Source organism: Zingiber officinale, chromosome 9A (genome assembly GCF_018446385.1).
Source record: "Zingiber officinale cultivar Zhangliang chromosome 9A, Zo_v1.1, whole genome shotgun sequence".
NCBI lineage: Eukaryota > Viridiplantae > Streptophyta > Magnoliopsida > Zingiberales > Zingiberaceae > Zingiber > Zingiber officinale.
In genome coordinates this window covers 45271049-45284562 of record NC_056002.1, presented here as the reverse complement: position 1 = coordinate 45284562, position 13514 = coordinate 45271049, and the positions used below count along the sequence as shown (strand labels likewise).

At 43.3% G+C, this 13514-nt stretch overlaps 2 protein-coding genes across 2 annotated transcripts; one reads left to right on the top strand and one right to left on the bottom strand.

The window, feature by feature from the left end:
* Positions 1-2881: 2881 nt before the first annotated feature.
* On the bottom strand, positions 2882-3884 carry LOC122020601 (putative germin-like protein 2-3). Its single transcript, XM_042578598.1, has 2 exons — positions 3683-3884; positions 2882-3569 (listed from the first exon to the last, which is right to left on the bottom strand). Exons 1-2 carry the CDS (start codon positions 3807-3809, stop codon positions 3010-3012), a joined length of 687 nt encoding a protein of 228 aa, XP_042434532.1. The 5' UTR covers positions 3810-3884; the 3' UTR covers positions 2882-3009.
* A 578-nt stretch (positions 3885-4462) lies between these two features.
* Positions 4463-5490, top strand: LOC122020544 (putative germin-like protein 2-1). Its single transcript, XM_042578514.1, has 2 exons — positions 4463-4638; positions 4758-5490. The coding sequence occupies exons 1-2, from the start codon at positions 4467-4469 to the stop codon at positions 5315-5317; spliced, it is 732 nt and encodes a 243-aa protein (XP_042434448.1). The 5' UTR covers positions 4463-4466; the 3' UTR covers positions 5318-5490.
* Positions 5491-13514: the final 8024 nt, after the last annotated feature.

Sequence of the window (13514 nt, the reverse complement as noted above, 5' to 3'; positions counted from 1 at the left end):
CCGGGAACTTGATCTTCTGGCAGAAGGTAGAGACGACTGCCCGGAACTCGTTAAGAGTCGGTCGCCCCAAGATAACATTGTACGGAGAAGGAGCATCAACCACGATGAAGCTGGTGGTCCTTGTCCTTCTGAGCGGCTCTCCCAACGAAATAGCCAGCCGGACCTGGCCGACCGGCAGGACTTCGTTCCCAGTGAACCCGTAGAAGGGAGTTGTCATTGGCAGTAGCTCAGCTCGGTCGATTTGCAGTTGGTCGAAGGCCTTCTTGAATATTTTGTTGACCGAGCTGTCTGTGTCAATACAAATGCGATGAATAGTATAGTTGGTTATTACCGCTCGAATGATCAGGGCGTTATCGTGTGGGACTTCGACCCCCTCGAGGTCCCTAGGGCTGAAGCTGATCTCGGGTTCGCTCGCCCTTTCCTGGCTGCAGCCGACCGCATGTATCCTCAGCTGCCTTGCGTGTGCCTTTCTGGCTCTATTGGAGTCTCCTCCGGTCGGGCCTCCGGCAATGATGTTGATCTCGCCCTGAGATGTGTTGCCCCTATTCTCCTCCTCCCGAGCGGATGGTCGAGGTCATTCATGCGACGCCCGATGTTGGGCTCCGGGCTGCTTATGATGCTGCCGCTCAGGGGATCTCCTTTCTATCCTTTGAACGGGGCTCCGTTGTCGATGTCGCCGATCTGGTGAGGGTGATCGGCGGCAGTAGCTCCTTGGCGCAGGATGAGCGATGGGGGGGGAGGCTCCGACAGTCGCGGGTGTTGTGAGTAGCTGACTGATGGAGTGAACAAAACATTGGGGTCCATACCTTCCCCTTGGGCTTGGGTCGATCAGCTGCAACTTGCTAGACAACGTGCGGCAGAGTGTGCTGATGAGGACGGACGGCTTCGGCTCGCGGTCCTCTGAGGGGCTGGTGGCTGACAGGCTGCTTCCACTCGGCGGAAGCTAGTTGGTCCGTCTGCGCTTCCTTTCTTCTCGCCGCCTAGGCTTCCTCCATATTGATGTATTCGTTGGCCTTATGCAACATATGGTCGCAGTCCTGGGGAGGCTTCTGGATGAGCGAGCCGAAGAAGTCACCATCCACGAGCCCTTGCGTGAATGCGTTCATCATTGTTTCCGAGGTGACCGTTGGAATGTCCATGGCCACCTGCTTGAAGCGTTGGATGTAAGCTCGAAGCGGCTCCCTCGTGCCTTGCTTGATGGCAAACAGATTGATGCTGGTCTTCTGGTGGCGCCTGCTGCTCGCAAAATGATGGAGGAATGTCGTTCGGAATTCCTTGAAACTTGTGATAGATCCGTCCGGCAGCCTCCGGAACCACCGATGCGCCGACCCCGAGAGGGTGGTGAGGAATACTCGACACTTCACACCATCTGTGTATTGATGCAGAGTGGCAGTGCTGTCGAACTTACCCAGATGGTCGTCTGTGTCGGTTGTTCCGTTGTATTCCCTAATCGCAGGGGGCACATAATGCTTCGGCAGTGGATCACGCAGGATGGCATCTGAAAATTGCCGGTTGATCCGCTCGGGTGACGCGTCCGTTCGGGGCGCCTTTCCTTTTCTGACATCTTGGGCAGGTGCTTCGTCCGATGAAGATCCCTTGTCTTGATTAGCTTGCGCTACCTCCGAAGGCGTCTGGAACAGAGCCCGATGAAAAGGTATCGGGGCAGGCGGCGCCCCCATATGGATGTCGGCCGGTCCCTTATTTTGCCCCCATATTGAGAGCTACTCCTGCCTGTCTTCGGGTGGCACTCGGCCCCCCGAGGCTGATGTCGCCTGCTGCGCTGGTCGCTCAGCCTGAGCTTTCTGCTGTTGCTCCAAGATTTTTGCTGCTCGCGCCTCGATGAGTGCTTCGAGCTCCTCAGGAGAGAGCGTTACCAGAAGTTGACGTCCAACTTCTTCCATCTTCTTGGCTCGGATTCAGGTGCGTTCCCACAGACGGTGCCAATTTGATCCTGTCCTAGCGCTGAGCCGACGGACGCTGGGGACGTGGCACGCTCCGCTGTCTCCGACTGTTGGTGTAAATCTCCGGCGAACCTGCAAAGAAGCCGAGCCGGGAGGGGTTTCCCGACGACGGCCCTCCGACGCTCAAGTCAGGCAACGAGAAATGAGAGGGGCAGCGTAACTGTGGCTACAGTAAGGGAATGCGCATTCCTTCGTCGACGTCTAGGGGTCCTTATATAGGACCCCGGGGAGGCGCGAGCATGCTTCTCTATGCGTGCACGCTTCCCCAAACATACCTTAACGAGCCCCTGTCAGAAAAGTACCTCTGGCGCCATTACGCAATCGTCCGAGCATATCCCGGATGTGACGGTGGAAGCTTCCACCGTATGATCCTGTATACGACTCGGCCGCAAACCCTGCTTTCTGTCAGCGGCAGACGTCTCGAGGATGATGTTATCCCCTGTCTCCTTTGTCCTCTTGCGCTTCCTGTCTGTTCCAGGGCCGAGTGGTTCGGCCGCTCAGCAGGCATATCACTTCTGCCTCAGTCGTATGCTCGGATGAGACTGCTCCTGCCTGTCTTTGTTGCCTTGTGCACCGGCCGAACGGACAGCCCGCTCGGCCCAGAAACCTTTTTACCTTGAGCATCGGAATTCCGACCCCTAGTCGGGTTGTCTTTCATTCGGCTCGGGGGATTCCCGGCCGGTCGGCCATCTCAGTCCAGTCGGCTGGGTAGCCGGTCGACCCTCTCAGTCTGGTCGACCCTCTCAGTCCGGTCGGTCAGGTCTCGGGGTTGAATTTCTTAACCTTTGACCTCCACGTGTCGTTGACCTTCCTCCAGCGAGGGTCCCCCGTCCTTACCACCGGATCAATATCATTATTCAAATAAATTATCTCATCATCATCTTCATCATCATCATCATCATCATCAGCATCTTTATTATTGTAATAAATTAAATGGTTACATGACAAATTACTTTATTAAGTAAGTCAATTATACTGGTTATAATAACCCATACATAGTAACGATAATATCAATAATATATATGATATTCAAACGTCTCCTATATATCTAATTGTTGTTATCCATCCAGAATTGAGCTTGGAGTTGGTCAACAATCTTCCGATCCACTTGGAAAGCCTTAGCGAGAACTTCATCGGATATGGAGGGTTTTGAGCCAAAAACTGCATTTGCAATGGTTATGGTACCAGGGTTTTGGCTACTTAGAGCAGCAATTGCAGTAGCTCTTGTATGGCCACGGTTGAATTGGAAGTGGACAAGGCCTTGAGGGAACACAAACACATCGCCCTTCTTCAGAATCTTGGTGAAAAGGCGGTTGGTTTGGCCGATGTTGGATGTCACAAAGCCAACATAGAGCTCTCCTTCTAGCACGGTGAGGATCTCAGTGGCGCGAGGGTGAGTGTGGGGTGGGTTGAGTCCGCGAGGGGCGAAGTCGATGCGAGCCATGGAGATGCCGAGTGTGTTGAGCCCAGGAATTGTATTGACATTGACTGCACGGACGTTGGAGCCTAGCTTGTTTATGGTGTTGCCGGGCTTGTCGAGGCCATAGGTGAAGAAGTCTTCGGCTTTCACGTCATCCATGCTCTTGCAAACGAATCCATTGACAAACACTGTAAATCAAGGAACCAATGAATAAATAAGATGCATGTAATTAGACAAGCCGCTCTAAATTAAATCAACCAAGCTAAGCTAAGCTAAGGGAGAAGAAGTTATGTATATAAACCTTTGGAGCTGTTATCGGCGACACAAAAGTCTTGAAGTGGACTAGGATCAGATGCCCATACTACACGAGAGGTAGCCAATTGCAAAGCAAGGAGAGCAGCAATAACCATAAGAATTTTAGCCATCATCTTAGCTAATTAATTTGTTTAGGAGATTAATGTATAAAAGAGTAGAAACGACGGTTGGTTGCTAGCTGCAATGAATGATATGCGAATAGGTTAGAGGAAAGGGATATATATATAGACTACCAGACTAGAAGGTTTGAACTAATCTTTCCTTACTTTGACTTTGACTTATTATAAATGTATAATTCAAATATGAGCATTAATGGGAACGTGGATTAGTTAAGTACAAGCCAATATAATCAATTAATTAATACGATGATAAACGCATTAATTATATAGTGTTGCCCATTCTAATTTGCTTCTATGTTGGCCAAGTAAATTAATATAAAGGACGTAGAGGATCACTAAGTCAATTAGCTTTAATTAATTGTGCATGTCTTGTATTTGGTAGGTAGCACCATATGATATGGTCAAATTCTCAGGCGAAAATTAAACTTTTAATTGGTCAAGTAATAAGATAAGACCAAGTAGTTAATTACTCTGATGATTAAGGAGCAGGTGAAGACTGAGCATGTCATGCGCTTTTAGTTTACCATTTCATGATCTCTCTTCTCACGCACGCTACCAAATGAAAGCAGAGCAGAGCAGAGCAGAGCAGGGCAGGGCGAAGAATGTTTCAACTTTCAAGCCTACTTCTTTTCTATATAAACCTATTAATGCATGCATAGCAATACCAATATACCATTGCTCAGCTCAGTGATACAATTAATCAAAGACATGGCTATGAAACTGCTCCTCGTCGCACTCCTCGCCTTGGCTTTCGCTCTTGCTGTATTGGCTTCAGATCCTAGTCCCCTTCAGGACTTCTGCGTCGCAGATGATAGCTCCAAAGGTGCATATAGCTTTACTCCTCCTCCCCCGCCAACAAGCAAACTAAGCGCTTTCATTTCCATTTTCCAGTACGCATGCATGCATGCATATGTTTACCAATCGGACCTTACCTTTTTGCAGTGTTCGTCAACGGCGCCGTATGCAAGAACATGAACGACGTCACAGCCGACGACTTCTACACTTCTGGCCTCGACAAGCCCGGCAACACCGTCAACAATGTCCGCTCCAACGTCACCGCCGTCAACCTGAATAAGATCCCCGGGCTGAACACCCTCGGCATCTCCTTGGCTCGCATAGACTTCGCGCCTAATGGGCTCAACCCTCCCCACACCCACCCTCGCGCCACTGAGATCCTCGTCGTGCTAGAAGGAGAGCTCTACGTCGGCTTTGTGACGTCCAACATCGGCCAAACCAACCGCCTCTTCACTAAGAATTTGAAGAAGGGTGACGTCTTTGTGTTCCCCCAAGGCCTCATCCACTTCCAACTCAACACGGGCAAATACAATGCCGTTGCGCTCGCCGGTCTCAGCAGTCAAAACCCGGGCGTCATTACCATTGCCAAGGCTGTGTTCGGCTCGACGCCGCCCATTTCCGATGATGTGCTCGCCAAGGCTTTTCAGGTGGACAAACGCCTCGTTGACCGGCTCCAAGCTCAACAATGGACGGACAACAACAATTAGCAACTTTCACTTTCTCAACCAACCCTCACTCACTCGCTTAATTAATTAATTAATTAATTGCCAATAAATCATCTGCATGATGTATTCGTTGTTGTTACTCTACGTTGCAATTCTGTTGCTTTACTATTTTTGGATTCCAAATCAATAAAAGAAGCTAAGGGAAAATTAAAGAATCATTATTTATCTTTGAATGTTAACCGTGCTAATGTCCCTCTGGACTTGACTTCATCATTCCTGCAGCTAATGTTTCCCTAACAAATGATATCCCAAGCTATGAAAATTTCTCTGTTTATAAATTTCTGTTTATGGAAGTCTCCCCTGAACTACTCCTACTATCCTAGGCTGTGAGAACCTCCTTGCCCGTGGAAGTCACCCCTAGACTCCTACTATCTCAACTTGTAAGAATCTCCCTGCCTGTGGAGATCTCCTCTGAACCTCAATTGTAGCTACAAGAACCTCTCTGCCTGTGGAGATCACCCGTAAACCTCAACTATCCTAGGATACGAGAGCCTCCTTGCCTTTGGATATATCCCCTGAATATCAATTATCCCAGGTTGCCAGAGCCTCCCTGCCTTTGAATATCTCCCCTGACCTCAACTATCCTAGGCTACGAGAGTCTCCCTGCCTTTGAAGATATTCCTTGTACCTCAACTATCCTAGGCTGCGAGAGCGTCCCTACCTTTGGAGATCTTTCCTAAACTTCAACTATCTCAGGCTGCGAAAGCCTCCCTGCCTTTACATATCTCCCCTGTACCTCGACTATCACAGGCGGTGAAAGTCTCCCTATCTTTGGAGATCTCTCCACTGGACCTCAACTATCCTAAGCCGCAAAAGCCTTCTAGCTTGCTAAAGTCTCCTCTAGATTACAACTCCTTCGGTGATCTTATTTTATCAATTTTATAAACACTTCTCTAGCTAATAACCTCTTAGGTGGGTTGTCCCTCAAGCTACGAGAATATCCCCACCTGTAGATATCCCTCGCGGACTCTGGTTTCACAGACTACTTTACTTCATTATCATTGTTAGTCATTCTTAGACCAGGAGCTAATTAAATAGTGAGCAGCGAACTAAATATGGCTAGCCAACTACAGCTTCTCGATTTGCCTCCTCATAGATGGTCATGGGGTCGACCGTGTGGGGCCGCTGGGATGGCGGATTCCACCTTTTGCTGCAATAATAAAGCTCAGATGGATTAAAATTCAAAATATAAGCAGAGTAGTAGAAGTCAGATACTAGATAATAAAAACAATTGTTTGGATAGAATTTGTGGTGGCTGCCTAATAACTATCATTTTATCGTATTTTTTAGGATCATATAATCATATTTTTTTAGTTGATTGTGTGTTTAAATTTGCATTTATATTATATTTCATGAGTTTGGATTCATTTAGAGTTTTGATATGATTTATCTTATTTTATGGAATTAGGTGCTAATTTATGGAATTAATTTTATAGGCAATCAAGGAGAAGGACTAATTTTTATCGATCTAGATTGTTCATCTAAGATCCGAAGGAATCTAGGCCAGCCATCATGATCTAGTCCATCCAAATCAAAGAGAGAGTAGATCATGATAATTGACCTAGATTTGGAGCCTTTGATCCAGACCTAAACTGATATAGTCGTTGATCAAGATCTGAAGCATTTTGGACTATCCATTCAAATATGATGGGATTCAAATGAGAAGGTACAGTAATGAGAAAAAGATTGTCAATTTTCTACAAGGGCGAGGAGATTGCTATTCCACCACGATCGCTAGCTACTGGAGCTTGATGCTTCCCGTTCATTGAGGTCTAAGGCTTTTCCTACCTCGTCCATCTTCATTTTTGCATCCAGTGAAGGTTTGGCTATCATCTTCACCATCGGTGAGGCGCGTGATAGAGAACGAAGAGTAAGAATAGTGATTCAGATCCGACAATTCCTTGGGATTTTCTAACTCACCGGAACCCTAACTTCACATCTTCACAACTTTGATGACCATCACTACCATCTTCACATTTATGATCAGTCCTCAGTCATCGCCGAGTCATTCTCTTCCAAAATAAATTGATTTGAGCTTGGGTATGACCTAATTTGAGTTGTATGCACCATTGGCAGTCACAAATTCATCTATTGTTGAGTTGTAATTTCTCTTTTCTGTGTTATTGATTTGTTGAGAGAACATTGAGTTTAATGCCTCATGCATTTGAGTTTGAATTGTTGATTGTTAGTTTGATTTGTATTTTAGTGATTTAAACATTTCTGTTTATGTTTAATTTCTATTTTGCAAAAGCTTAGGCTAGTGTAGATGTCTTGTTTCTTTCCTTAGTTCTTATTTGTTGCAATAGGATTGATCCAATTTTAGTTATGTTTATGATACAATAGTCATGCATTAAAGTTGGTTTAATCTTCTTAAAATCTTGTTTACATAGCATTATTGGTTAGATAAGATGTTGTATGAAGATTAGGTTTGATTAGATTGTATTGTTCATATTTCGATGAATTGCTTTTGTTCATAGTTTAGTTGTTTACCTTTCTATTAGTTGCATTTCATTCCATTCTTTGTACTTATCCATAGCATTTGCAATATCAAAAACCCAAACCCCCATTAATGAATAAAGTTGATCCTAAGATTTGAATTCATCAACTATATTCCTTGAGAGACATTCTGGGTCATTCCTTATACTGCAGTAATGTAGGAAGGAGTTTTGGTATTTTATTTGTACCCGTATCATGACAAATATGGGTTTATCACTACCCCACGGTCTCTTATATAATGGGTGTCCGGGGTACCGGGGGTCAAAAATATTGTCTTTTGGATTTTACTTTCTCGCTAAGTTTTTCAATTCTGCCTAAGGTTCATATGTCAAATTTTGAAGACAAGTTGGCATGCAATTCAAAAATGTTAAAAAATGACATTTTATGAAAGATATCTAAGTTTTTATCAAAATAAATTTTCAAATTTTTTTTTCAAAATGTACAACTTGATTTCTAGCATGACTATCTATAAGATAGGGGTGTTCAGTCGGTTGGTCAAGTTAGATAAGAGTCTCCAAGTTAATCTTATGAAAACTAAGCTGATAACATATGGAAATTTTCTAATTTGAACAATATTAAAAGTTTTAAAATTTAATTTATGTTGATGTACTAATATAACATGTAGAATTTAGAGGCAGTAATCCTAAACATCTCACACTATTAAATGTTTTACAAACACAAGCAAGTTATACCATTGATATTTTATGAGATGCTAGCTACCTAGATTTATAGGAACATGTTGTCTATGGTAGATCTTTAGCTAAGTCCATTTCAGCTTGATAAGAAGTAAAACAAAAAATTTTATGAGATTAAAATATTATAATTTTTGAAATCATATTTTGAAACTAATAAACATGAAAATATGGTTGGAACAACTCCTAGTCTAACCATTCAAAAAAGCTCCCCCTAAGTTAGAGCTCTAACAGTTATACTATTATTACAAAATAACGTATATGTTGTTAGGGCCCTTTGGAGGCCGGTTAGAGGGAGATGTATTGGACAACCTAAAAAAGAAAACAAAAAACTTTCCTGTTCTTTCAACTCTAATTAAAAGCAACTATAATAATAAATGAAAATAACAATTTAAAGACGAGACACCATATTTACTTGGTTAGAAGTTAGGTGGTTGTTAATCCAAGACTAATGAAAGCAGTAAAAAAAATCTCCGTCGTCGAAGTCAGAGAAGCCTCTTACACCCATATTAGGGATAAAAATATATATTCAATTAATCTACCAAAAACATTTCCCAAGTGTTTTCTAACTGATCATGAAAAAATTTGGTTGTGGCATAGGAGACTAGCTCACACCCATATTAGGAATTTACTAATATTAAACAAAAAAGGATTAGTTAAAGGACTACCGAAATTAGGAAATCCTGAAAATAAAATATGTAACCCTGTTAACAAGGAAAATAAATTAAATCAACATATAAATTAACTAATCAAAATAGAACTAATAAAATACTTAAATTATTACATTTAGATTTATTCAACTCTCATGGAATAAAATCACTAAATGGAAGTCTTTACTGCTTAGTAATAATAGATGACTATTCTAAATATACTTGGGTTAAATTCTTAACTCATCAATATGAAACTTTTGAAATATTTAGTAATTTCTGCAAACAAATAAAAAATGATAAAGAAATAAAAATTAAGAAAATTAGGAGTGATAATGGAGGAGAATTCAAGAATCAGAATTTTACAAACTTTTGCTTAGAAAATGGTTATCATCATGAATTTTCATGCCCAAAGACTCCACAACAAAATGGTTTAGTAGAACGTAAAAAATAGAACTTTACAAGAAGCTGCAAGAACAATGTTAAATGAATATAATTTATTTAAATATTTTTGGACTGAAGCTATTAACATAACTTGTTATGTCCAAAATAGAACTATAATTAATAAATTTCTGAATAAAACATCTTATGAGATTTATTTTAATAGAATTCCAAACATAAAATATTTTAAAGTATTTGGATGTAATGTACACATTTTAAACCTTAAAGATTACTTAGGGAAATTCACCTCTAAAACTCAACAAGGAATTTTTATTGATTATTCATCTAAAAGTAGAGCTTATAGAGTTTACAATAAATCTACCTTAACAATTGAAGAAACCACTAATGTAACATTTGATGAAAATATAAATAATATCACAACTAATAATCAATGTAGTTATATAAATCAAGAAGAAGAAGAACAAATAACACAAACTAAACATCTTGAAAAATCTAACTCAGGTATAATAAAATCAAACCCTAATCATCCTTGAACAAATCATAGGTAATCTCGAATTAAGGGTTCAAACCAGATCAATCTTTAGGAACTTAAGTCAAATAGCACTAATATCTAAAATTGAATCTAAAATCGTACATGATGCATTATCAGAACCCGACTGGATAATTGCAATGCAAGAAGAATTAGGTCAATTTGAAAGAAATCAGGTTTGGGATCTAGTACCTCCACCAAAAGGAAAAACGGTTATTGACACCAAATGGGTATTTAGGAAAAAGTTAGATGATCAAGAAGAAATCATAAGGAATAAAGCCCGACTAGTTGCCAAAGTGTTTAGTCAAGTCGAAGGACTAAATTATAACGAGACTTATGCCCCTGTAGCTAGACTTGAATCAATTAGGATGTTGTTAGCTTATGCAGCATACAAAGGATTCAAATTATATCAAATGGATGTTAAATTCACATTCCTAAATGGATAAATTAAAGAAGAAGTCTATGTAAGTTAACCACCAGGTTTTGAAGATCTAGAAAACCCAAACTATGTCTTTAAGCTCAAAAAGGCATTATATGGATTAAAACAAGCACCTAGGGCTTGGTATGAAAGATTGTCTAGCTTTCTAGATTCAAAAGGGTTTAAAAAGGGTCAAATTTGTTGATACAGTCTGACCTGGCTGTTGTTTTGATGTTGACACTGATTTAAGTTTGTATCAGATGTTAATTGAACTCGGATTGATTACTGATCAAGGTTGATCATGTGGAAGGGAAAAATCCAAGTTGGAAACTTGGCACGCGAAGTCGGAGAGGGCTCGGTAGTTCGTTCTCTGGACCGGACGAAGTCGGAGAGGGATCGGTAGCTCGTTCTCCGGACTAGGTCGGAGAGGACTCGGTAGCTCGTTCTCCGGACCAGGTCAGAGAGGGCTCGGTAGCTCGTTCTCTGGACCGGACGAAGTCGGAGAGGGCTCGGTAGCTCGTTCTCCGGACTAGGTCAGAGAGGGCTCGGTAGCTCGTTCTCCGGACTAGGTCAGAGAGGGCTCGGTAGCTCGTTCTCTGGACCGGACGAAGTCGGAGAGGGCTCGGTAGCTCGTTCTCTGGACCAGACGAAGTCGGAGAGGGCTCGGCAGCTCGTTCTCCGGACTAGGTCAGAGAGGGCTCGGGAGCTCGTTCTCTGGACCGGATTAGGTCAGAGAGGGCTCGGTAGCTCGTTCTCGGACCAATCCTAGTATCACATAGGCGTTGGATCGGTCAACAGACCAATCCAGTGATACTTTGGATGACTGATCGGTCCGCAGACCGATCTAGTGAGACTAAATTTTCTGATCGGTCTGGTGACCGATCAGGAAACACTCAGTAGCACACTGAGTGTAATCTGATCGGTCTGTAGACCGATCAGGAAACACTCAGTAGCACACTGAGTGCAATCTGATCGGTCTGTAGACCGATCAGGAGAAAATGTCGCAGAAGAAAAAGGGCGTTGGATCGGTCTATGGACCGATCCACATCCAATCTGATCGGTCGCCACGACCGATCAGACCAGCCTCAGACCGATCAGGCTGTTGTCTGATCGGTCCAAGGGTCTGTGATCGGTCTGCTGACCGATCCACAGTTAAGTTCATTGTGCATGCGCTTTCTCTGATATTTTCTGATTCGCACTTCTTTTTGCCCATCTCTGTTTAACCTTCTGCTGTGAGTCTTTTGGAGATACAGGTTGCAGGTACCATACCAGTGCTTAGTTTCAAATTAAGCCTCATCAAAGGAATGAGACAAAGGATCTTTCCACTGCTTTCTCTGCGTCAAATGCATTTGAAGCAGCAACGGCTACAGGTTGCGATTGGCTGTGTTTCTGGCAGTGATCAGGCGGCGATTGGCTTAACTCCTGGTGATTGGTTCGAGCTCAGAGGCACCAGTGAAGACCGTGGTTCTATTGGTGTGAGCTCAGAGAATTAGAAGAGGAAGAGAAGCGATTGGCGACGCCGTAGCTTGCAGCAGGGATTCGGTGCAGGTTGGCAGCGATCCGGTGCAGGCTGATCGAATGCAGAGACATAAGAAGCAGTGTATGCTGGAAAGAAGAATAGTACGTGAAGCAAGTGAAAAGCTGTGTGTGTTTCGGTTGAGAGCTTGCTGTGTTCTTGGACTCTGTCTTCATCATCTTCGTGGCTGTGAGCTTACTTCGATTTTCTTTGAGCCACTGTGATATGTAAGTCTTGTGTGCTTCATTTTATATCTGTTCGAAGACTTTGTGGAGAGGTTTCTCCACCGAGAAGGAGAGCTTCATTAGCCGGTGTCATCCGGGGTGTGATCTACTGAAGATCAAGGACTCATCCACCTTACGGACACGCCGAGGAGTAGGGGCAAGTTATCCCCGAACCTCGTATATCTTGTGTTAGTGGTGCTTGGTTCTTTTCTCGTATAATTTCTTTTTGTTTGCTTATTTTCCGCTGCGCTAACAAACTCGCTTAGAATTTTTGTGAAAAGATTAAGATTTTGGTGGAGGCTATTCACTCCCCCCCCCTCTCTAGCCATCCAAAGGATCCCAACAAGTGGTATCAGAGCCTGGTGCTCTTCATCTGGACTAACATCCTAAGGAGCAAGAAGATGGCCATGAAGGAAGGATTCAGCACCAACAGACCACCCTTCTTCGATGGAGCAGATTTTCAATATTGGAAGAGTCGCATGGAGTATTATCTCAAAACTGATATCTCCTTGTGGTTTTCTGTAAAGGAAGGATTTACGCCTCCAAAGGACGAAGAAGGTAAGGAACTCGACTCCTCGAGGTGGTCCACCGAGCAAACCCGCAAAGGACAAGCCGATGCCAAGGCAGTGGTCACTTTGCAATGTGGAATAGCCAAGGACCAACTCGTCAAGGTAAGTCCTTTCACGAGCGCAAAAGATCTATGGAACAAGCTCATCGAGCTCCAAGAAGGAACTCGGGACTCTCGGATCGCCAAGAGAGACTTGTTCCTAAACCAACTCCAAAACCTCACCATGAGGGAAAATGAGACAGTAAGTGAGCTACATGGAAGATTCAAAGAGATCATCAATGGTCTCCATTCCGTGGATGAACGCGTGGAGAATCGCGATCTTGTAAGGTACTCTCTAAAAGCCTTTCCGAGGAGTGCCTTGTGGTCATCTATGGTAGATGCCTACAAGGTCTCTAAGGATCTTTCAATTGTAAAGTTAGATGAATTCTTTTGTGAAATGGAACTTCATGAACTTGCTAACAAAGGTCAAAAGGAGAAAGGTATAGCTTTAGTTGCAGGAGAAAAGAGCAAGGATGGGAGAAGAAAGAAAGAAAAGAAGAAGGAGAAAGAGATTCCTTCATCTTCATCCTCCTCCAAGTCCGATGATGAAGGTGGATCATCATCAAGCGAGATGGCAAATTTTGTGAGGAGGATCATGAGAAGAAGCAGGAGATACAAAGGTAAAACTGTAGATCAAAATATTGATAA

Bases quoted from the DNA above. Each gene is read 5' to 3' on its own strand.
- LOC122020601 (XM_042578598.1), bottom strand. From the start codon at position 3,809: ATGATGGCTAAAATTCTTATGGTTATTGCTGCTCTCCTTGCTTTGCAA. The intron at 3,570-3,682 runs GTTTATATACAT...CTTGATTTACAG, and splicing joins CGCCGATAACAGCTCCAAAG to TGTTTGTCAATGGATTCGTT.
- LOC122020544 (XM_042578514.1), top strand. From the start codon at position 4,467: ATGCATAGCAATACCAATATACCATTGCTCAGCTCAGTGATACAATTA. The intron at 4,639-4,757 runs GTGCATATAGCT...ACCTTTTTGCAG, and splicing joins CGCAGATGATAGCTCCAAAG to TGTTCGTCAACGGCGCCGTA.